The sequence below is a fragment of the Notothenia coriiceps genome, unplaced genomic scaffold (assembly GCF_000735185.1).
Source record: "Notothenia coriiceps isolate Sejong01 unplaced genomic scaffold, NC01 NC01_scaffold00036399, whole genome shotgun sequence".
Lineage (NCBI taxonomy): Eukaryota > Metazoa > Chordata > Actinopteri > Perciformes > Nototheniidae > Notothenia > Notothenia coriiceps.
The window spans coordinates 693833-717297 of NW_011369100.1; the positions used below are offsets into that span (position 1 = coordinate 693833).

General features: G+C 40.1%; 3 protein-coding genes across 3 annotated transcripts; 1 reads left to right on the forward strand and 2 right to left on the reverse strand.

Annotated features, from left to right (window-relative positions):
* Positions 1 to 1434: 1434 nt before the first annotated feature.
* On the reverse strand, positions 1435 to 3798 carry parietopsin. The gene is made up of 4 exons (XM_010792372.1): positions 3444 to 3798; positions 2595 to 2923; positions 2190 to 2435; positions 1435 to 1728 (listed from the first exon to the last, which is right to left on the reverse strand). The coding sequence occupies exons 1-4, from the start codon at positions 3796 to 3798 to the stop codon at positions 1579 to 1581; spliced, it is 1080 nt and encodes a 359-aa protein (XP_010790674.1). The 3' UTR covers positions 1435 to 1578.
* Positions 3799 to 5928: 2130 nt separating this feature from the next.
* Positions 5929 to 13899, reverse strand: nt5dc3 (5'-nucleotidase domain containing 3). The gene is made up of 14 exons (XM_010792327.1): positions 13500 to 13899; positions 12482 to 12666; positions 11844 to 11918; positions 11664 to 11719; positions 10978 to 11068; positions 10752 to 10889; positions 9808 to 9868; positions 9544 to 9646; positions 9179 to 9280; positions 8928 to 9009; positions 8738 to 8824; positions 7317 to 7457; positions 7158 to 7222; positions 5929 to 7059 (listed from the first exon to the last, which is right to left on the reverse strand). The coding sequence occupies exons 1-14, from the start codon at positions 13783 to 13785 to the stop codon at positions 6801 to 6803; spliced, it is 1731 nt and encodes a 576-aa protein (XP_010790629.1). The 5' UTR covers positions 13786 to 13899; the 3' UTR covers positions 5929 to 6800.
* A 2503-nt stretch (positions 13900 to 16402) lies between these two features.
* LOC104963707 (heat shock protein 90, beta (grp94), member 1) lies at positions 16403 to 23420 on the forward strand. Its single transcript, XM_010792329.1, has 18 exons — positions 16403 to 16559; positions 17045 to 17147; positions 17495 to 17636; positions 18390 to 18506; positions 18598 to 18926; positions 19439 to 19550; positions 19678 to 19806; positions 20230 to 20346; positions 20441 to 20578; positions 20667 to 20744; positions 20855 to 20920; positions 21187 to 21456; positions 21639 to 21884; positions 22093 to 22229; positions 22336 to 22414; positions 22557 to 22712; positions 22931 to 23035; positions 23144 to 23420. Exons 1-18 carry the CDS (start codon positions 16511 to 16513, stop codon positions 23168 to 23170), a joined length of 2400 nt encoding a protein of 799 aa, XP_010790631.1. The 5' UTR covers positions 16403 to 16510; the 3' UTR covers positions 23171 to 23420.
* Positions 23421 to 23465: the final 45 nt, after the last annotated feature.

A 23465-nucleotide genomic window follows, 5' to 3' on the forward strand; every position in this document is an offset into this window, starting at 1 on the left:
GATGCTGCATTTAATCACATTTTAATAAACATAAAGTACAAATAAATAAGGTAAAGTAGATCATATAATTGTCCCTCTGAGATCAAAACATTATAGCACTAAGTCAACAATCAGAACACTCATTATTTGTGTCCTTTTTCTTTATTTTTATTCAGTGATTCATATCAATCCTTGTTTCGGGTGACTCAGTGTGGACTCATGCGTGGACCATATAAGACACAATGTCCTGGCTTTGAATGAGACTCAGATTTCTCGTTACCTTTCTGAACCCAAACCCCCCTCTGAGTTCTATTCATAAAAATACTAATTATAGCACCTATTTAACTAATAATGACAATATTAAGCATATAAATACGAAATTGAAATAGCACAAAGTAAGCCAGGTAAGAAAAACATAGAAAGCAGCATTTCACAGCCTGACTGACTTCCCATTGTTAAAACATGAGCAAAGTGAGATGTGTAGCAGGCTCGACAACCGGTGCACCCAAACGCCCCATGTTCTTGATTTAGTGGGTATTACAGAACTGATTTATATTCATTATGCTACTCCTATGGATTAAGGCCAGCCACACAGTGTGAGAGCATATTATGTTGCCTTTGCAGCTTTCCTGAAACGGGTTAGTAATTGTTCTGAATAAATCCTGTATTCACACAGGTGCTTATGAGGGAAATTATGCATGTATACCTTGCAGCAATCTAATAGTGTGTTCTGTGCAGCATACTCCTGCAAAGTGTGAGTGTTGGCGAGCGTGAGGCCTTGTACGTTATTCGTCCAAGCTGTCAGTGTTGATGACACGGTGGAGCTGGCTATGGTCGACATTGATTTAATAAGGAAGAGTTGCCGAGCAGTATGTGTTTAACTAGCAGAGTATTTGTTTCCAAAAAGGGCAGCACAATCTACTAGATATGAATAAATATTTCATGCCACACAGAATGCTTTTCACCAATTTCCCTAACATGTAACCCGACCTTCAGAAAGGAGTGTCTTTTCACAAAACATGTACAAAGGTCAAGTGCATTTTATTTATAAACAACATCACAGGGGTCAAAGGTTTCACTTCCTCACAGTCTCTCTTTACAATCTGGCTGTATTTGACTTGCCTATAGTTTTGTTAAAAATGCTAAACCCCCTTAATTCTTGGCTAGTTTCCCCACATGCATATGTACACACCTGGAAACATCAATATGAAAAAGGTTAACGTTTATTGGTCTACACAAATCACAGAAATAAAACCGTATTACTGAACACTTTGTTCTAGAAAAATGGAATGGACAATAACTAAAAGGAAAACCTTGCAATATAATGCAATTCAATAAAATTACAAAACTAACTTTCAGACAAAATCAACTAAAATCTTTTATAATCAACATTTTGGAAAGGATTGGATTGCATTACTGTGTTTTATAAGGTTTTCCACTTATTATGTCCATCTTCAATCCATCAGTCAATGATCCGATCTGCTCTCACTGGGCTGCAGGTCGGACCCCTCGGAGAGACATGGGCGTGTAGATGGTCTGCGTCCTTAAAGAGGCAAACAATGACAACCATGGCAACTTCTTGTTTTTTCCTGGAGGAGGTCACAGGGGCAACACCCTGCTGTGCGAGTTGGTGCTCAAGGCAGTCAGCCGGCTCCTCCTGTTCAAGGTCTGCATGTTGATACTGACATCAGTGTGAGCGTGAGGTATGAAGTGACCGCACGACAACACCTCCAGAGCGGCGTCACGGAACTGTTGGACATAAAGAAACCAAATGCATGAGCTTTAATTTCACATGCAATTCAAATCGATGTTACTGTGCATGTCTTTCCATTTAGCAAGCTCCCTTTCTTTGGAATCTACTTCCTGTTTTTATGAGGGAGGCAGACGGTGTCCAAACCTTTAAGAGTGTGCTGAAGATTTTCCTTTGAAAAAGCAGATAGTTCAAGCAGGTTTAAGATTAAGTTGGGTACATGTTATGGTATTTTTTGTTTTATTATATTCTTATTCTCATTTTGGTGTCTCATTTCATTATATATATAGATATTTATTTAATTATTTATTTTGTTATTTGTATTTTACATTCTATCTTGTCTTTTATTATTTTATTTTCATTTTATATCTCCTTTAGCAGATTGAGACAAGCTGCTTTGTGATATTTGGCTTTAAATGAGCTTTGAGTTGATTTGATTTTCAACTTCACAGCTGCTTACCTGCTTGTTGGCAAGGAAGTAGATGATAGGGTTATAGACAGGGCTGGTTTTAGCAAAGTACATGGGTATGGTGGCGACCAGAGGAGGGATGTAAAGCTCCGGATCCACAACGACCACCACTGACAGCACCGTGTAGGGCAGCCAGCACACAAAAAAAAGAGAGATCATGGCCAGGACCATAGTGATGGCATGGTCATTCTCCTTCTTGCTGGAACGCCCACCCTGCAGCTCCACACTCCTGTTAAGCTGCGAGTAGAAAGGAAATGTGACTCCCATTAAAGGCTAACAGCTCCATTTAGTCAGTAGGTGGTTAATTGCAAACACAAGTATGTGGGTATGAGTTTTAAATCTACTTCTAATGGTGTTAAAGTGTAATGAATATACAGAAGCCATTATTGGGCCCACCTTGTTCATGGATTTCAGCACTTTGGAGTAGCAGTAGATGATGATTATGACAGGCAAAATGAAGCAGAGGAGTGTGTAGAGGATGAGGTAGCTGTAGTTGCTCCACGACCGCTCCTCCCAGGCCAGAGAGCAGGACGTCTGGACCCCCTCAGGTCCGTAGGAGCTCCAGCCCAATAAAGGAGCGACCGCCCAAAACAAGCAGAAGAACCAGACAAGTAGCAAGCCAAGGATGCTTCTCCGCATGCTCATCTTCAGACCCTCTCTGGGCTTACACACCACATTATAACGCTCGTAGGCAAGCAGCGTCAGAGTGCAGAGAGACACCAGACCTAGGAAAGAGCAATTCATTAAAAAAAAAACTAAGCTTAAAGTCAAACTACTCTTTTTTTCTGGAGATGTTCACTAATTCTCATGGATGCTCTCAGAGAACTGTGCTTGCATCTTCAATATCTCCATAACAAATTGAGCGAGCTCCATCCACTTAGAAAGCTATGTTGTTGAAAGCTCTGAAAGAAAAGCTACTGCGTGTGCTTTGAATTGCGTTGAAACTTTAAATCAGAAAAACACATTTTTCAAGAAAGAAACATTTAATTGACAACATCTGATAAGAGCAGAGACATTTTTAAAAAGCTTCAAGCTGAGCCAAAACATAAATGTGTTTGTGTAGCTACAAAACATACTGAGATAAGGTAAAGTGAAATAAATAGATTGATATTTTAGCCTTACAAATTGTGTTTATTGTGTTTCTCAAAGACAGACCCCAAAGCACAGAGAAAAAACAACTAAATTGCTCACAAAAAGTCCATATTGCACACACTGCTCTCTCCAAAAAAAAATGGCTCCACTTACCAAAATAATTGACTGCAAATCCCTGGAAGATACAGGCTGTGTGTCCGATAAAGAGATGGCCTTGGTAGTTGGTAATGGTGACGACCAGAGATCCGCACAGGCCGATCATGAGGTCAGACACTGCGAGGCTGAAGATTAACACGTTCATGGGCTGCAGGAGAGACGGGTTCCTCAGCATCACGGTTATCACCAGACCGTTGTTGAACACCGAGAGCACTGTGTTGATGAACATGAGGAAAGCCAGTATACTGTAGCCCACCCGAGGGAAGATGGTGGACGTAACAGTCACCCCCTCGGCGTAGATGAAGCCAGGATGTGTGCTGGAGATGGACGGCGTGCTGTTGCTGTCCTCCATGATGCCTAAATGAAGTTCCGCCTCGAGTAAACCACTATGAGGCCAGAGAGTGAACCCGCCGGACACAGCGTCGTCGATCTTATCACATCTTATCCCTGATAAACCAGTCGGCTTTGCTTATTGTCAAAGGTCTCAGATTGTGCACCTGTCTGATGGAGAAAGCCTCAAATGCAATATTGGAAATTGGTCCGTAACACGATTTGAATGGATTAATCCCACTGCTATAATGGTAATTGGAAAGTTGAGGGATATTAAGGAAGGAATTAGTACTGAACATTAATTTAATGAAATTATGAAATATGGTTTCCCTTTAATATTTATACAGCTAATAGAAAAGGGAAAAAAAGAGCACAGTACACAAACGGATTAGACATTCAATAAATACACACCTGCTAATTACATAGCAATTACCAAACCATATCAATTTGCTTTAGAATAAGAAATAAGCACTTGGCTCGGATCATTAATTCATTTCTACTTTAATAAATAGTGAAAAAAAATACACCTCATTATATTACACTCATAATTCACGTTTTCCAGTCATTTATCAAATATATTCTTCTCGTGCATTCATCCTAGCACATGTGAAAACATTTGACTTCTGCAGAAGTGTCAAATACAAGAAACTCAATGATGCCTCAACCCTTGTGTGGTGTTCATATTTTTGTTACCCGCTGCCTTATGGGCTTCAATTCAACACAATCAAACTATTTTATGTTAAAATACTCAACAGATTGTTACGGTTTGGGAAAGGTAGGACCCAAAAGCAGACTACAAAAAAAGGTAAGTTGGTCTAGAAAACAAAAGTGAGCTTTATTTTAAAAGCTGATGGCAAAAACATGGCGTAAAACACAAAGGAAACACAAGGAAGATACAATACCAAAAAGCTGACTGTGACTGACATGGAGGGAGACAGGAAAAACAAAACAATGAACCGACAGGGGAACACAGGGAAAGACAAGACTAAATACAGAGAGGGGTAATCACGGGACAAGAAACAGCCGGGCAGGGGAGGTAGAAACACAAGGGCAACAGGTGAACACAATTAGACAGACACATCAGGGAAACTAACGACAGGAAGGAAAACACAGGGAGAAGGACCAGACAAGAAACAAGGAGGAAAACATGAGACAGGGAGAACAGAACAGCAAAATAACCCCAAAACTAGACACAAACCCTGACACAGATGTTTACTTCATCCCAATTACAAGCAATAGAAACAGCATATGGTTAATATTTGCCCTTTTACATTTGTTAGATCACATTAATGAACTAAAGTGCTACTAGTTTTTTGGAGGGGGGTTGCTAGTGGAGTAAACGGCGGATAAACTGTGGCGCGCTTACACTAATTGCGCCACATTTGCGCTTCAGATGAGGAGGTGAGGCCCCCTCATAACTGCATGAACCTGTATGGCACGATACAACTCAGACTGGCTTACCTGTACGTCAATCATGTGGCAAATGCCATAGTAAGGATGGATGATAGGCTTTTTAAAAAAAGTTAGCCTATTTATTATTATTTTTTCAATGCCATGCCGGTCGACCGGTCGATCGACGTAATGGGCACCCCTGCTCTCCACCATCAACTGGTTCTCTCGCTTCCAAAGTCGTTTGCAAGGCCCTCTGAGCAGAGAATCTTTTGGCCATCTTGATCAGTTGTGATAAGGACCCAAACTGGCAAAGCTTTATGTAGTGTGTCTCGCCCCAAATTTGCAGCTGGGATAGAGTGTGAAAAAAATTAAGATTGGTTCCCGCAAGACATAATGCGGGAATGTGAGAGCAGACAGGTGTCGGTGGTTGAATTCATCAACAATGTTGCAACCTTGTGCGGGAATGGCAGGGGCAGACACACACACACACACAATTCCCAAACATCCTGTATGTAATAAATGTGTAGGGGGGGTGTACAGTGGGTGGTCATTGAGCACACACACACACACACACACACACACACACACACACACACACACACACACACACACACACACACACACACACACACACACACACACACACACACACACACACACACACACACACACACGTGTAGGGGGGCTGTACAGTGGGTGGTCATTGAAAATGTATTCTGATATATGTTCTTCACAGAAAATGAGCCAAGGCCATTGAGTGTGGGTTTGAAATTTTTTTTTATCATATCATTTTTCTTTAACTAAATAATGAAAACGGGTCCCACAGATCTGAACACCATACAAGGGTTAACAGATCAAATAGCAACTCCTGTGCTAAATATAGCAACAATTATCTATTTCTTCCTGAAAATATGAACATTTCTCAGCAACCTGAGACATACAAGCTGTGGTGTAAGAAACGAGTTCAGACAATCATATACAGAGATCTCTGAACCTAAATGTGCAGCATGGCCGGCAGCTCAAAATGAAATGAACTCAGATGCAAAACATTTGAAAATATTGATTACTATAGATAACATGTGGCTGTAACTAAAATAAACACATTGTATTAATGTGAAAAAAGAGAGTAAGGCAACAGAGTTTGTTATGCAAATGACTATTCATGACTATTTCACCGTCAGTCTCTTATAACAGATGCAAAGGGCAGAAAAGCAAAGTTAACATGAGAGGGAAGAAATGATGTAACAAAGGTCCTTGGTAAACATGATGTGTGACTGCCCCTTATTGTTTAGACTGTGTAAATGCAGCCTTTTCTCTCAAACACACTCAAGACAAACACACAGTGCAACAGTAACACATATACGTAAACCTAAAAATATCAGTGCATTCAATGTCTCAAATTCTGTGCGATTAAAAAAAATGTTTACCATGTACTGAACTACATCCACTGCTCCTCCTGAATAGTTTGAGAGGAAATATCTAACTAGTCTAATAAATATTACCGTGATTGTTTCCAATTGTACTTGTGTGGCATCTTCTAAAATCCTAATAATTTTCTTTTTTTTATAAATAGATCAGCAATGGAGATGATCCTTAACTATATTTTTAAATTCTATCTCCCTCTCTTTCTCTCTAATCGGACTCTGCTTTAGTCCCCGGAGCTGACCGGGGAACACCAGTAGGACTGTGTTCAGGCCAGAAGGGGGACTCGTGCTGCAGGGGGGTGCGGCGAGGGAAGAAGGTGTGCTGGAAGTCATAGTTGAGCAAGCAGCTGATGGAGGGCATGTAGATGTCAGCAAAGCGTGAGAGTCGGCGTGAGAAGTAGGTGGGGTTGTGGTACGTCCGGAAGAGACTCCCGAACTGAGGGTTGAAGATGTCCTTCGTCTGTGCTCTGCCATAAAAAAATAACATTGATAGCGTCAATAGTAGATAAGATCTGTCTGCAAGATCCCAGATTTTCGAGATTGCCAAAGTAATTATATTTAATACCTCATGTCTTCTCTCTCGCTGATCCACTCCTCCACGACAGCTTGAGATGCTGGATCCCTATGAACCTGTTTGGGTTTGGGTAAGTGCAAAATGTTAGACACATAACTCTTGGAATAAAGGCAAAAAGGGAAAGACAAATGTTTTGTAAAGTCTCCTGACCTGCATCTGTTCAATAAGTCCAGTCAGCGCCTGTAACCAGGCCATCATGTGCACGTACTCCTCTGTGTTCATGATCTTAATCTCCTTCCTCAGCTCAGGGATGATGGCGCCCGTCCTCCAGCCATGTTTCAGAGTCAGATCCTGCAAAACAAAGCACCAGAATTGAAGAATTTACCCATTCGTTGATACACGTTTTTTTACATTTAGGGAATGAGAAATAATAAATGTAAAGGAGGGGTATAAACAACACACAGTAGTTGGAGAAATAACACATATCATACAGTACAGCAGCCTGAATGTGTCATCATCACAATGATGATTAACAGGTGGGACATCTATGACATTACCCTTGTCTATACCAGCCATACACACAGCAGCACAACTGCAATGTCACACTAAAGATTTGCTTTTGAAATTGGCTGCAGTATTGTGCTTAAAGCTCAAATAAATAAGTGACCAGTACAAATTGCTAACAGCACCAATTTAAACATTTGAGACTGTAACAAGTAGGTAAGTAGGGCGACTGAGAAAGCCTTGCTGATTCAGTGAAGTGAGAAGATGTTTCAGGATTCTGCTGTGTACTTAAATATAGCTGCATGCTCTGTAACCCCTTAGCAACTCCTGCTTCTTCTCTGTGTCCAATTGCAGTAACAATCTCCTCAATGTCCATCTGTGGAGCCGTGGCGGTGTAACACCATTTTCCATCTTTCTTAATAAGCAGGGCGACATGTTTGACAGCCGGCTGCCTGCCACCAGCAAGACAAAGATGTAAACTCCGTATTTCATTATCACCATTTACAGCTGATCAGACACATTCAGTCGTTATAATAAAAAAAGACAATGGATCTTACTTTGTGAGTTTATCGAGATGAGGGGCTGCTTACATCAGGTTGCTAGGTTACGATGTAAATTAGGTGCAGGGATGCCCACTACTGTAGATTTGGTAGGTGTCAGGAGACAGTGACACTCATTAAAATGCCTGTCAACATACTTTAATATTGTTTTAATATTGTCTGCTTATCTGTATTATTGTGTTGCATTGTTGGAGAAGCCTGTGACCTAAGATTTTCAACAACATAATTACTCTGTAGCTATTTTAGTTTGACAATAAATAACCTTGAACCTTGAACAAACCCAATGCAGTGCTACAGTGATTGTGGTTTAATGCATTCCTAACCAGTTATTTTAGTATCTTTGTTCTGTTTCTAACATCCGCTCAGTATCTCATTATGTGCTCTTTAACAGAGCGTTAAGATTGAGACTGTTAACTCTGCGTCGGGCCTTTAAATTCAAGAGAAAAACAATTATCTTAAATGGAGCATGGCCAAAGCGGGGTTCCCCTCTTCATGATATGGTAATCTTTCATTGTACAAACTTTTGTTTAGTTATAATGAGCACTTTGTTGTGTTCATGCTGCTTACTGCCAAGTCACTGTAGATGTGATCACCAAAGTAGAGCACTTTGGATCCTCCCCAGCCGGTGAGTCTCAGGAACTCATAAAGGTTTCCCTACAGGCATCAAACACACAAAAAAAAAAAAACATATATTTAAAAAAGCTGTATCCAGGATTACTAATACAAAACATTTAAACTAGCATGCATGGAAAACCACCTGTTTGTAGATCTTCCCTTTCTCCAACTTGTGAATCCTGTCCCACAGCAGTGCACCATTGTCTGTCACTCGTCTGAAAGGTCTAGAGAAAAATACACAGAGAAGAATATTAGCCAATGTTCATTCTCAAACAAACATGCACCTTCTGTGTAACAGTATGAAACAAAGTGTACTGGTAACTTCTGGCACAGTGAGCCCTCTAGTGGAATATTAAAACACAGCATGGACACAGTATGCCTTGTCTTGCTTACTTCCTCCTGTCGTTAAAGAAACCCGGTTTGTCGGCCTGAACGATGACAATATCAAACAGGTCCCGCCAGTCCTTCCCTACGATAAAGTTCATTCCTCGATCCCTGGGAAAGATTAAAGAAAGTATCTTGTCAGCAACTTCTTAAAGCGCATCATGAGAATACGGTAACAAACATTTTGTGAATCAAGTCTGACCTTACAAGATGATCATAGTCACTGACAGGGAATTACAAACACTTGCAGCCCTTTGATGTGTGGTTGCCTATCTATATGTTGAATGGCACTAATTAAATATTAGCACATCGATACAAGATATTTTTAATTAATCACAGCAACAAGCACTCACGCTCTGTTTCCTCACACTTACACAAAGTCAAATGGGCTGTTGGTAATGAGGAACATCTTTTTTCCATGCTCTGCCAGCTTCTTCAGAACAGCATGGCTCTGCTCAGCATAGCAAATGTATTTCCCTGAGAAATAAGAAAAACAAAGATAGTGTGCAGTGGATCATTTGGACAGTCAAAACTGCTTTTTATTTGCAAATCAGAGCCTCATTATTTCCGTATTAGTTTCACATGACTTGTCAACAATTCAAAGGTCAAACTAAGTAAAGCAAATCAAGGAACATTACCGATATCTGCCTCCACTGCGCGGTACATAATGCCTTTGACGTGAACATCTCTAATGGCTTCCTGTGGAGAGGAAAGAGCAAAGCCAGTCATGACTTAATGTGCCAATGTTAGCATTCAGCTCCAGAAGCAACACTTGCTCAGTTTATAAACGGTTGACTTGGAGGCACAAAAGAAAGTGCACCTCTGAATACAAATTAAATATGCAAAAAGCAGACAATAGTTGAGTTACTTTGGTGACACAGTGAGAAAGTTTCTCCGTGTCTTCAGAAGTGTATTTGAATCACTGAACGAGTAAATAGACCCTTCTTTGTGAAGTTGTACATTTAAGGGCAATTTTAAAAGAGGTTTATCATTTACAAAGATGATTGGATGAATGCAAATATAATAAGTAAACAAAAGGGGTAATGCTGAATAATAAATCAAGCATGGCAGGGAAAAATGAGATTAAGCAGTCTGTCCTTGGAAGGATATGAGAGGCACTCGAGGAACTGAGAGAGTGTGTGTGAGGGCTTTTAATGACAGCGATCTGTCAAAAACGCTGCAGTGTCACACAGAATAGACAGGACCAGCATGACAGCTGCCCTCAAAGGCAGAACAAAGCGCTGATTTCTCGCCCCTCTCCCTCTGAAGTGGCAGAGCCACCAGAGAACAGACGCAGATGGCTGGAGGCGGACTCACTCGACTAAAATTAGACACCGGTTTTCAGAGCTAAAATTAAGATGTGATTGAAAGGCTGGTCGTGTATTACATCACATTGCAAACATGTAAACGTTTATGTAAATGTGGCTGGATTTAATTTCTTATTTCTTATTACATGCATTGAACCCTGGGAGATACAATAACTGGGAAAATGAGTGCCACTGAATCAATGTAATGCAAATGTTGTATGCTGAGTTTCCAAACTGTTTATCAAAGAAGGTTTATTAATAGCAAGACAACTCACCTTCACGTCTTTGTAGAGATGCACTGGCTCATAGTCGATATTGTGCCTCATGAAGAAGTCGTTGACACAGGACAGCAGGGTCATCTCAGGCAGGGAGAAAATGTCCATGAACTGCTTCATGGTTTGGCCATGGGAGCTCTGCAGGACAGTAATAAACAGCATTATATTGTGTTGGTTTTATCTCTCTAGCGCCTGTCGTTTCATAGATAAGAGAGGAAATGATCACCTTGCCATAGAAGTCGCTCATGTTCTCTAGAGGTACATGGCAACCTTCATACATGGCAATTACTTCCTCATCAGGAACTGCATCCAGACCTCTGATAAAGAAACACAAAATAGAAAGTCCTTAGACAAAAATATAATTCATACTCTCATTTTTAGCGTCTGCAAACAACTACAAGTGATGATAAACCATAGAAAGGCTGTAGGTTGTGCTAGAGCTGTTCGATTATGGCAAAAATCATAATCTTGATTATTTGGGTCAATAATTGATATCACGATTATTAAAAACGATTATCCATTTACTTTGAAAACATACATTTATTGGAGAAAAAAAATGTAAACAGTATGTTTTCAACAGTTGATTACCCTGAACTTTAAGTATAATTCAACTGAAAAAAAAAAAAAGAACTTTGAAAAAAAAAAAGTAATAATAATAATAAAAAAATAATTGTTTTATTTCGATTACGTTGTTTTCGTAATCGTTGCAAGCCATAATCGTAATTGCGATTAAAATACGATTAATTGAGCAGCCCTAGGTTGTGCTGTCTTAATTGCTAAATAATTGTGTTTAACTGTCTAAATCTGTAGCCTGTAGAGAAAAGCACATTACACTCAGTGTTGTGTTCATTTTACATTTCACAGTGTATTACTCTATAGCTCGATGTGAGGAGTAACACAATGCAAAGTCACCTGTACACAGTTCCCAACTGGATGTAGTGAAAAGCATCTATCTTCATCAGCAGTCCCTGTTTAAAATGATTAATGTTCAACAAAATGTATCATTAATAAACAACACGTTTCGGTACAATGGTTGTAAAGAATATCAAATTGTCCTTTTCTGAGTGAGAAAAAAAATAAAGATCTTCTCACCTTCTGCACATCATAGTGAAGTCCTCTCACGGCAAAATTAGGAATATACTCATAATCTCGCAGACCCTCTGGATACTGATATAAAAGGGAATCAAGATATGTTTTTAATAACAGAAAAAGCACAAGATAAACTGAATATTAAAACAATTGAGCAAAGGAATAAACCACAAGGTTAATACATAAGTCAACCTTCAATATGTACTGTAGGTAAAGAAGCTGCCGCTGTATGATCAAACAAACACGCAGTTTAAATGCAGGGCGAGTATTTTGCCTATTTTAACCAAAGCTTTTCAACCTGTAGCTCTCAGTAGCCTCTCTCTACTGTATAGTGCATGTGTATGTGTCATGTGTGTGCATGTTTGTGGAAAAACTGAGTGACCCCTCAAGGGAATAATAAAGAGTACCTTTTTTAACACTACTATAAATCACTTAGCTACAGGATATCTTGGGTTATTACTATACGAGACATTCTTCATGGCAAACATTAAAAGACATGATTCTTTATTGTCCTGTTTTGTGTTTGGTTCATTTAGTTTACAAATACATTTCAGCTGTAAATAATATTTCTTTCTGTATCTGGAAAAAAATACATTTTAAAGTGCTAGCTTTTAAAATTCACACACTTAACAAACACACACCCTGTGGTTAGTGATAAGAATATCCCGTGCTATGTTGAAGATTAGGGTGTGGAGGTTCCTGGAATAAAACGCCAGGGTGTAGTCATAGTCGAAGCCATAGACCTCTGTGTCTCGGAGGCTCATCTCATTGTTGGCAAAAATGGTGTCAGGGTTGACTGCATTGGTGGTAATGGCTGGGATCAAATCTAAGAGGAGAAAAACAAATTATTCTGCAACCTTCTTCCATCTGGGTACTTTATATATTGCTACGACAGGAAAGCTTATATTGGGAGAGAAGTGCATCGATCTTGTGTGGTATATAAATTGTTCTGAATAGGTGTCTGAATAAAGCCAGAACACACCAACATGCACCACCACATTAGACTGTCAACTACAGTTTAATCCCATTCAAAAAAGATAAGATAAAATGGATCTTTATTGAACCCCATAGGGAAATTCAGGTTTTATAGCAGCAACAGCATAAGAAGGAAACACATGAGAATATACATGTAGTACACATGAGAATATACACAGGGATATTACCAGCACTTTCTAATGACTGAAGGTATGCACGATGTATACTTTCAGTGTTCAGTAACTTACTATGCATAATTCAGGAGAGCACACTATTACATGTAATAATTCAAACTTTAAAGAACAGGCCTTCAGGGTTCGTTCATTCTCTAGTAAAAAAAATATACAAGTGGAAAACAAAAATAAATTAACTGTGTTGTGATGTAAACATTAAATGTTTGACTTTTTGGCCACATGTGGGAGATGAGTAGTTTTTACTTGACCTAATATATCAGATTTGTATATACAAAGTATTTAAGATCCACGATTTTGATCAGTATAAGTATTCATGGCTGGGGTTTATGTTAGCAGTGCACATGTAGAGAATGTGTTTATTGTTTACAGGCTGTAAATGTGATGCTGTAGAACTGGTTAGTGTACTAGTCTGCTGGAAACATGAGTTATAACAGGGTTACAAGGCAGCGTTGTTTACAGCTGTAATTGCATTGTATGATAGTGTCCCTACCTCCAGTCTGCCTTTTGGTCTCATTGTAAACAGACCTGAGCCTCTCGGTCATGTCCTGCCCGTCTGAAGAGCTGCTGCACACACATGCTGCGTAGTTTGTGCTTCTTGGTTGGTGTGACAGGAGTTTACCGACCCCATGCGCTACTGCACCGAAATTCCGTTTCCATACGAGAGATGTGAATGGCGGATGGTGTAAACTCTGTAATACATTACAGAAGAGAGACGCCTTCTGTAGAAAGTCCTTGTGCTTCAGGATAGACGCCAGGGGTGAAGACAAGGGCGCCATGACTGTGCTCTCTGCAGGGCTTATCGGGTGGAGGTCGCGGTGGACTCGCAGACAAACGCATGCACTGGACGAGCTCTTCTGTAAATAAAACCGAATATGTCGGTCACTTCTGCTCACTACGTCACTTCCGCATTTGTCTACGAACCAGTAAAACCAGCCAACCAGCGAATAAGAGGCCGGTGCGTCTGTCTGGAGTCCAGTCTCCTCCTACTGAGCTGCTGCAATATTTGAACAGAAAAAGTGGTGAGGACAATTTCTCCAGATTTAACATCAGCATAGCAGAAGACAAAAGATTTCCCCCCACCTGTGTGTTGAACCATAGACTGTATGTGTTGAACTCATGGTTGAACCTCGAGCTCCTGCATGAAAAACCAAAGCATATAGACCTCTGGATCACCAATATGTTTTTAATACATCGAACGCCACAACTATTAGTCTTGCTGTGATGTGATTTTGAGTGAATGTGTAACTTTATGCACACGACGAGAACACAGGTATGGAGGGCATACATATACAAATAAATGCAGGAATAAATACAGGAATACAAAAATACAAGAATACATATATTCGAAAAAAAACTGAAATAAATAAATGTGGAAATAAATACAGGAATAAATAAACACAAGAAAAAAACTATAAGTTGAGAATAAAACTGAACACACATTATACATCTTTAATGTATTTTTACATTTATTTTCACTTGCATTAATATATCTATTAATGTGTCACACAGTGTTGTTTTGTTTGGTAGCCTTGTACTCTGTGGATACTACATTGATAACAAATGTACTTTAAATTTCTCTGAAAGTACACGTGTCTTTAACAATCTCTTTGAGTTGCTATCATATTTTATTTCATTTCCTCTCACCAGTCTGTATAAACTGTAAAGCCCCCTGAGACAAAAGTACAATTTGTGATATGCTTGATTGCTAAATAAATAAACTTGGATTGACTTTGATTGATGGATTTGGCTCAGGTACACTTCACTTCAGAGCCCTCAAGAGCCATATATAAATGTGTATTGGTGTCAAAAATGATGTTGCTATTAAAGGTTTTGGGAGGCAAGATGGCATGTGTGGATGAAATGGTGAACATCGCGTGAGTACAGAGTAGTACAGAGTATTTTACTGGAGGCCCAGCCTTAGGTAGACCGTAGACGCCCTTCCCCCACACCTCCGAGGGACGTGACAAATATTTGTATGGCATATAAAAAATATATATATAATTAATAATACAATAATTTTAATAACATAATAAAAATAATGATATAAATTAAGAAAAAAATAATAAATAAATAATTATTCAATAAATAAAAAATAACAATAATATAACATAATCATAATCATACAAACTAACTTAAAACAATATATATAAATAAATATAGTATGAAAAAAAAATAAAAAAATGAAAATGAGAAAAATAAGACTTAAATACATTATATATTTTCTTAAATGTTTATATAAAACTTGAAAATTGAAAATAATAATTACAATTTATTTGGCAATTGGGAACAAAGATTTTCTGTTTGCTGATTTAAGAAAGAAACACACACACAAAGGTACAGGACTTTTTATGTTTTCATTTCCTTTATTATCTTTGTGAGTTTTCATGTATTGATAGATGTTGTGTCCTGGCCAGCCTAAAGGGGACGTTCCTGTATATAGGTCAGCTAGCAACACCACACCCATAGTAAGTACTATTTTACACCTGTAGTGGGCTTTTATAACCAGGTAAACACCAATGGCTTCATAAATATACTAAACACACTCATCAGACAGGCTGAGCAAGCAGTATTCTAATGTGCACATTTGTATGATACTGTTACAAACTATTTATCCATAACCATGTGTTATTTCACTATGAAACAATCTCAGTTTTCTACACAATTGTTTAGCAAGTGTTTTTTCCTTCATTTCATTTTACTAACAGCGACACCTTGTGGATGAAGACTAGTTTTTAGATTAGATTAGATTACTTAAACACAGTGCAACGAAATTAAGGAGGGTCTAACCAGAGTGCAAAACAGTCAGTTATATAAACAATTATCAGAAGTATTTACACAATGAATGATACAAAAATAAAGGTAAATAGATGGGAAATGTATAAATAAGTGATGCCGTTAATATATTCATCATTCATTCAGTGCGTTTCCACAACAGGATATCTGACATACTGCATCCACACCTTTGAGGAAAAGGCAATGCAGAAGACAAATACTATACCATATACGCCTACGTAGATAAACGTTACATCATTCAGACTAACATAGACGGAAACAGGCACAGTTTTACTTCTCAGGCATAAACAAAACATGCAATGTCACCCAGCTTCTGTGTCACCTGGCTGTGACATTGCATGAGAAAATCAAACTTTAACTAACGTGTTGACAGAGATTTATTTCCTCCATATTGAGTGGTACATTTAGGGAAGTGATTTGCTGATTACTCATTCTTGTCCAATGATGTCTGGCCACGATTTTCGGGTCCTGACATATGTTGAAGAATCTGATTGGACAGCATGTACCAAATACTCTACGGTGATTGGTCGAAGGTAGTGCGTGGTGCGCTGCCATTGGTCGGTTGTCACGGGTTTAATAGAGTGGGTTCTTTCGGTGCGAGAGATAGCTTGTCAGTCTCTCTTGTTAAGGCAGTGCTGCGTGCACTTATCTCCCGGCTTTTGTCTCAGGAGCTGAAGATACACAGCGTCGTTCAAGCAGCAACTCAAAATGAAACACGCCTGGGTGATAGGACTCGTGTTTGCACTCTGTGCTTTTGGTGAGTAGCAAGAACATTTTGCTATCTTGTATCACTTTTTTATTGCCCAACATTTGAGCTAACATTAGCCAGTAAGCTAGCGTTAACTTGTGGGTTTTTATCTGCTCATTCGTGATTAGATCCTCATGTGATAAGCATTTGTTAAAGCTTCACTTGGACAGCATTGTTTCTTGGAACAACGCTACTATAAGCTATTCTTGCCTCTCCAGAAGATTCTAGTAGAAACACCATGTAACGTTATATTTAAGCTATTTGATGCTAGGTAACATCCATATTCAAATCTCTCTGGTAAAACGTTACATTTTAAATCTGGTTTTGCAAAACACACCATACTTAACCGAACATCTAACATATTTGGGTAATTCAATCAGGTCTTTGCAGAGCTTCATTCCCAATAAAAAGCTTTTAAATGCTGAATATTTCTCCAGATATAACTGTATGTAATCTAATATGTCTTTAACCAATCAACTCTGGTCCCTTTGCAGCTGCTGTGAAGGCAGAGGATGAACTGGACATCGAAGGGACAGTAGAAGAGGACTTTGGTAAAAGCAGAGATGCCTCCAAGACAGATGATGAGGTGGTGCAGAGGTAGGTGTCTCTTTGAATATCCTTTCACAATATGCATGAGAAGGTGCTTGTTGTCCCCTTCATCAGGAGAGGTCACCTAAACCCAGAGTTACCAGCACAAGGTCAACATGACCAATCTTGTGCACACAAACCCTCATGGCAGCAACCCTTGTATTGTAGTGGTGGCCAAGCTTTGCAACATAAAGTGCACATCCCTCCAACAAGGGACTCTTCGGAGCCTAGGCTTTAACTTGGATACAGATCCCTCAAGGGGAACACAGATTTTCCTTTTTGGTTGTTGACAGGGATGATTTGTTGTTCTGCACGTCCCTGAACTCACCTATGTTTGTGCTTCTGTCTATCCCCAGAGAGGAGGAGGCTATCCAGCTGGATGGATTAAATGCCGCTCAAATCAAGGAAATCAGAGAGAAGTCAGAAAAACATGTCTTTCAGGCTGAAGTCAACCGTATGATGAAGCTGATTATCAACTCCCTCTACAAGAATAAGGAGGTGAGAAGGAATAAATGGCACCTTTTTACATACAGTCTGCAGCTTGACAGGATCCTTTCTATGAATTGTGTTTGCATCTGTGACCTTAATTCCCTCATGTTTGTAAATGAGGTGAGCCAACTATTTGAAATGCCTCAATATACATGGTTTCACTAGATCCTTAAAACGTTTTTAATTGATATACAAATAAAACCCTAATTGGTATTTTCAAGTCTTGAAAATGCTACGACATGGACAGTAGGGAAATATATTATTAAAACATTTTTTTCTTTTGTCCTTGCAATTTGAAATCTGAAAGTACTTTGTGAAATCATTTAAAACATTTTTTTTTACCAAATCACTCAACAACTTGCAGTTCCAAATGGAGAAAAAATTGGACACATGATTGCGTATTGTTTCAAAAATGTTAATACATCTCTAACACCATCAAACAAAACCTACATTTATTATCTTTTATAAGGTATCATTTATGGCTGAGCTGCTGTATTTGATTGCATTAGATTTTACAGACATATCAAGTAAAATGGTCACCCAGTCTATATGAAATGCATACAAACAGAGCTATATGTTAAACCGTGTACAACAAACTTATCCTAGCAATGAGAATTTAAACTACTTCAAGAAAATCTGCATGGCCTGATGCCTTTGTTCACAAGGCCGGTGCATTGTGTGCTATCACTGTTATGGTATATCTTACAGACCTTTTCAGGAAAGGCTGAACTAATGATCAAATGTTTTTTGTTACTTTTTCAGATCTTCCTTAGGGAGCTGATTTCCAACGCCTCCGACGCTCTGGATAAGATCCGCCTGATGTCTCTTACCGATGAGAATGCAATGGCCGCCAATGAGGAGCTGACTATCAAAATCAAAGTATGCACAAAAAAAATCTTCAATACAATTGTTGCAGTCTTTATTGGTCATGTTTACCATCTGTAACTTATCTTCATTGTTTTACCTTTAGTCTGATAAGGAGAGGAACATGCTCCACATCACTGACACTGGTATCGGAATGACCAAGGAGGATCTGGTGAAGAATTTGGGAACTATCGCCAAGTCCGGCACCAGCGAGTTCCTCAACAAGATGACGGAGATGGAGGGGGATCAGTCCACCTCAGAGCTGATTGGCCAGTTCGGAGTGGGCTTCTACTCGTCTTTCCTCATTGCCGACAAAGTCATTGTGACATCCAAACACAACAATGACACGCAGCACATCTGGGAGTCTGACTCTAACACGTTCTCTGTCATCGAGGATCCCCGTGGGGACACACTGGGCAGAGGAAGCACAGTCACGTGAGTTTACGTTTGATTTTTAATCATCTTAAAATCACCTTTACGGCCCGTCCATACAGCGGCGTGCGTTGAAGCTTGCCGGAAAACTCGACCAACAACCAATCGCATGAATCTCCCGCCCCTGACACACAAGCAGCGGTTTGATTGGCTAGAGCTTGTACTGGCACATGATTCGATTGGCTGACGCTTCTGCCGAGGCTTCAAAAGTTGAACATTGCTCAACTTTTGCAGCGAGCTACGCCAGCAAAGCTCCGCGTCGCTTCCCACAATGCAGTTCGGCGAAAAGTGCCGTCACCCCATTCAAAGTGAATGGTGAAGCTTTCAACGCACGCCGCTGTGTGGACGGGCCGTTAGCATTTCTAAGCATTATGATTAACTGCTGTTAGGCATATTGATGTTCACAGCTCTTCCAGAATACCGAAGCACCTTCTCAGTTGGATCTTAAAAGCTGTTTTTCTGTTAGTAATATTGACGTTGAAATGAAATCCTCCAAAATCTTCTTCTTACCACAGGCTGGTCCTGAAGGAGGAGGCCTCAGACTATCTGGAGCTGGAGACCATCAAGAACCTCGTTAAGAAATACTCTCAGTTCATCAACTTCCCCATCTACGTTTGGGCCAGCAAGGTGAGTACTTTAGACGCTTCCTCCTACACTGTGACTCAGACGTGTTTCCACAGTTACATTGTGAAACTGCCAAAATGTGAACATGAACAAATAGCCGTTACATCACTTCTTCCTCTCAAAATGCCAGACTGAGACAGTTGAAGAGCCAATTGAAGAAGATGCTGAGGCAGCAGAGGAACCAGAGAAAGAGGCGGCTGAGGACGATGTCGAGGTAGAGGAAGAGGAGGAGGACAAAGAGAAGCCCAAGACCAAGAAGGTAGGAAGTTCATCAGTGTGGCTGATAAGCTCTTATGTCTTTTTTTAATAACAACTTTCCCTAAAATAATCCAACAATATTCTTTTTTAAATCTGTATTTTAAGGAATGATATTGAAACAGGGAATTCAAAAATATATATTTTAAGATGTAATGACAAAGAATTAACTACATCTTATTCAAGATGTTGTAATGTATTTAAAAAAAAAACATCTGAAGCTGTGAAAGATTTTGATGTACTTACTTTAAACTATAATACTTCCTGATGTATTTATTGTTTTTATTATTTTTATAGGAAGGCAGTTAAAAGTGACTTGATGATGTTTTACTGAAAGTTTATGCGATGTCATTTTAATACCTCAATATTCAGCCTGATTGTTTGGAAAGGAACACTATTTGAACATGTCTCATGGTGTTTGTCACAGGTTGAGAAGACGGTGTGGGACTGGGAGCTGATGAACGACATCAAGCCCATCTGGCAGAGACAGGCCAAGGAGGTTGAGGAGGAAGAGTACACGGCTTTCTACAAGACCTTCTCTAAGGTAGGCCCTTTGACATCCATCCATGTGGATTGAGAGCTCAAATTGTCTTGATTTTCTTCATTCAATGAATTCGAACTCTTTCCCCCTCTCACAGGACACAGAAAACCCTCTGGCCCACATCCACTTCACGGCTGAGGGTGAGGTTACCTTCAGGTCCATCCTGTTTGTTCCCACCGCTGCTCCCCGCGGAATGTTTGACGAGTACGGCTCCAAGAAGAACGACTACATCAAGGTATTTTCCCTCAGGCATCAAAGGATGGTTCTTTATGCATGAATTCCTGCAACAAATGGTTTCTAAATGAATGTCTATTCTGTCTCAGCTGTTTGTGAGGAGAGTCTTCATCACTGACGACTTCAACGACATGATGCCCAAGTACCTGAACTTCGTCAAGGGAGTGGTGAGTGACTCTAACCCCAGTGCAGACCCCGACATGTGATAATGTGGAATGTTTGAACTCTCCTAGATGGTATCGGCTCTGGGATTAATGGAAATGTATTCTTTCTCTAGGTTGACTCTGATGACCTTCCTCTGAACGTGTCAAGAGAGACTCTGCAGCAGCACAAACTGCTCAAGGTGAGTTTCACATATTGCATTTATTTTATTTATAAGGATCCCTTTTGAGTGTTCAATTTTATTAACCTTGTACTCTGTAATATTTGTAGAATTTACTGACTGGTTTATAAAAGCTTTTTTTTTTTTTTAAATAAAAGATTGATAAAGGAGCATCAGAATCAGGAATTGTTTCAAAAGAGAATGAGATGTAAATACAGTTATAAGATAAAGAGGGTTAGGAATACTGAATTCAACATTCATTGTAATCTCATCTCCTCCGTGTTCAGGTTATCCGCAAGAAGCTGGTGCGTAAGACTTTGGACATGATCAAGAAGATCGCCGAGGTGCATTACAACGAGAAGTTCTGGAAGGAGTTTGGAACCAACATCAAGCTGGGCGTGATCGAGGATCACTCCAACAGGACCCGTCTGGCCAAGCTGCTGCGCTTCCAGACCTCCAACAGCGACACCGAGGTGGCCAGCCTGGAGCAGTATGTGGAGCGCATGAAGGAGAAGCAGGACAAGATCTACTTCATGGCCGGGACCAGCAGGAGAGAGGTGAGTGACTCAAGGTTCAAGGCTTTCAAGTGTGCATAGCTACAGTGGAGTTATGACAATGAACATCTTAAGTCACAGGCTCCTCCGACAGTGCAACACAATAACACAGATACAATAGTACAAGTAAATACAAATAAGTCAAATGTAATGGCTTGGCGTTAAACATCTGTTTCCCTCTGCAGGCGGAGTCTTCTCCCTTCGTAGAGAGGCTGCTGAAGAAGGGCTACGAGGTGATCTACCTGACGGAGCCTGTGGATGAGTACTGCATCCAGGCGCTGCCCGAGTACGACGGGAAGCGCTTCCAGAACGTCGCCAAGGAGGGTATCAAGTTCGACGAGAGTGACAAGACCAAGGAGAAGAGGGAGGCCCTGGAGAAGGAGTTTGAGCCTCTCACCACCTGGCTGAAGGACAAGCCTCTGAAGGACAAGGTAGAGGATTAGATTCAAGGCTTTATGTTATTTGCACATTAGCTACAGTGTAGATATGGCAATGGAAAACATAGGTCACAGGCTCTTATTATTTGTGTAATATTCATGACATGAGAAATGAACCACCAGCCGCTGAGGCGATAAAATGTTTTAAGTTGCGTCTGCTCCATCTGTTATGTTATCCAATACGATGTGATCTCTCCTACAGATTGAGAAGGCCATCATCTCCCAGAGGCTGACCAACTCCCCCTGCGCTCTGGTAGCCAGTCAGTACGGCTGGTCTGGAAACATGGAGAGGATCATGAAGGCACAGGCTTACCAGACAGGAAAAGACATTTCCACAAAGTGAGTAACGACCCTGTGCTCTTCAGCTATGTTTAACGCCCTTTGTCACAGTTCTATAAACAAATGTGAAGCATGTTGTGAACTAAGCTTATTTTCTGTTCTTCAGCTATTATGCGAGCCAGAAGAAAACATTAGAAATCAACCCCAAACATCCCCTCGTCAAGCAGATGCTCAACAAAGTCAATGTAAGTCTGACTCATATCACTCACTATTGTAACGATGCCTAATTTCATTTTTAAATGATAACGATTTTTGCAGAAGAATGATGTCCATACAGCCAACCTCTTGTATTATTAGCAGACAAACTGATCAGGTTTTCCCCCTCAGGAGGACGCTGAGGACCAGACGGCGTCAGATCTGGCTGTGGTTCTGTTTGAGACGGCCACGCTGCGCTCAGGATACCAACTGGCCGACACCAAGGCCTACGGAGAGAGGATAGAGCGCATGCTGCGACTCAGCATGAACGTTCCCCTGGACGAACAGGCAAGTCGTAGCTGCTTATGAGACATTTGCGTATTAAAGTTCTCCTTTTTCACTTTGCATATGTCGAGTCACATTTCCTGTTCAGCAGCCAGTGAGCTCTGACCTACAACTGCATTTGAGATGGTTCCACTTTTTTTTTTTTAGTATTTCATATCTGTAAAAATCTGTCGGCCTTTCTTCCTGGCAGACCGTTTTATATTAATGTTATTAATTGACAGATTGAAGAAGAGCCAGAGGAGGAGCCAGAAGAGCCAGCAGAGGATGATGCTGAAGATGACGCTGAAGAGAAAGAGGAAATTATGGATGACGATGATGAAGAAACGGTATGAACACTTCACGTTCTGAGGCATCTTAAAGATGTCAAGAAATGGGATGCCATGTGTTTGTTGTTCTGACCGTCTCCTCATGACTTTCATTTTGTTCCCTTGCAGATAACATCGGACAAAGACGAGCTGTGAAGCACTGAAGAGAAGAGCATGTAACAACTGAGCTGGAAACGGATTTACTTCTTGTTCCAGCGCCACAGTGGTCGGTGTTATTCTGGGTGGGGTCCTAGGGTTGGGGTTTTTTAAGGCGAGCATTGTTTTTTTTTGTTTTTGTTTTTTATTACATTCCTCATGACTGTAAATTTGTTAATATTTAACTGACCTGTTTATGGAAAGAAGCGATCCTGTCTCTTGATCGAATAAATGTTTCCTGGAAAAAGGACACATGGTTTCTGTTTGGTGATTTTACAAATGCACTACGACAATC

Coding starts and splice junctions, on each gene's coding strand:
- parietopsin (XM_010792372.1), bottom strand. CDS start 3,798: ATGGAGGACAGCAACAGCACGCCGTCCATCTCCAGCACACATCCTGGC. Junction 2,924..3,443: donor ATTTGCAGTCAATTATTTTG/GTAAGTGGAGCC, acceptor GCTCTTTCCTAG/GTCTGGTGTCTCTCTGCACT. Junction 1,729..2,189: donor ACTTCCTTGCCAACAAGCAG/GTAAGCAGCTGT, acceptor TATGTCCAACAG/TTCCGTGACGCCGCTCTGGA.
- nt5dc3 (XM_010792327.1), bottom strand. CDS start 13,785: ATGGCGCCCTTGTCTTCACCCCTGGCGTCTATCCTGAAGCACAAGGAC. Junction 12,667..13,499: donor GACCAAAAGGCAGACTGGAG/GTAGGGACACTA, acceptor TTCTCCTCTTAG/ATTTGATCCCAGCCATTACC. Junction 9,647..9,807: donor CGCAGTGGAGGCAGATATCG/GTAATGTTCCTT, acceptor CTTATTTCTCAG/GGAAATACATTTGCTATGCT.
- LOC104963707 (XM_010792329.1), top strand. CDS start 16,511: ATGAAACACGCCTGGGTGATAGGACTCGTGTTTGCACTCTGTGCTTTT. Junction 18,507..18,597: donor AGCTGACTATCAAAATCAAA/GTATGCACAAAA, acceptor TTTTACCTTTAG/TCTGATAAGGAGAGGAACAT. Junction 20,921..21,186: donor AGCAGCACAAACTGCTCAAG/GTGAGTTTCACA, acceptor CTCCGTGTTCAG/GTTATCCGCAAGAAGCTGGT.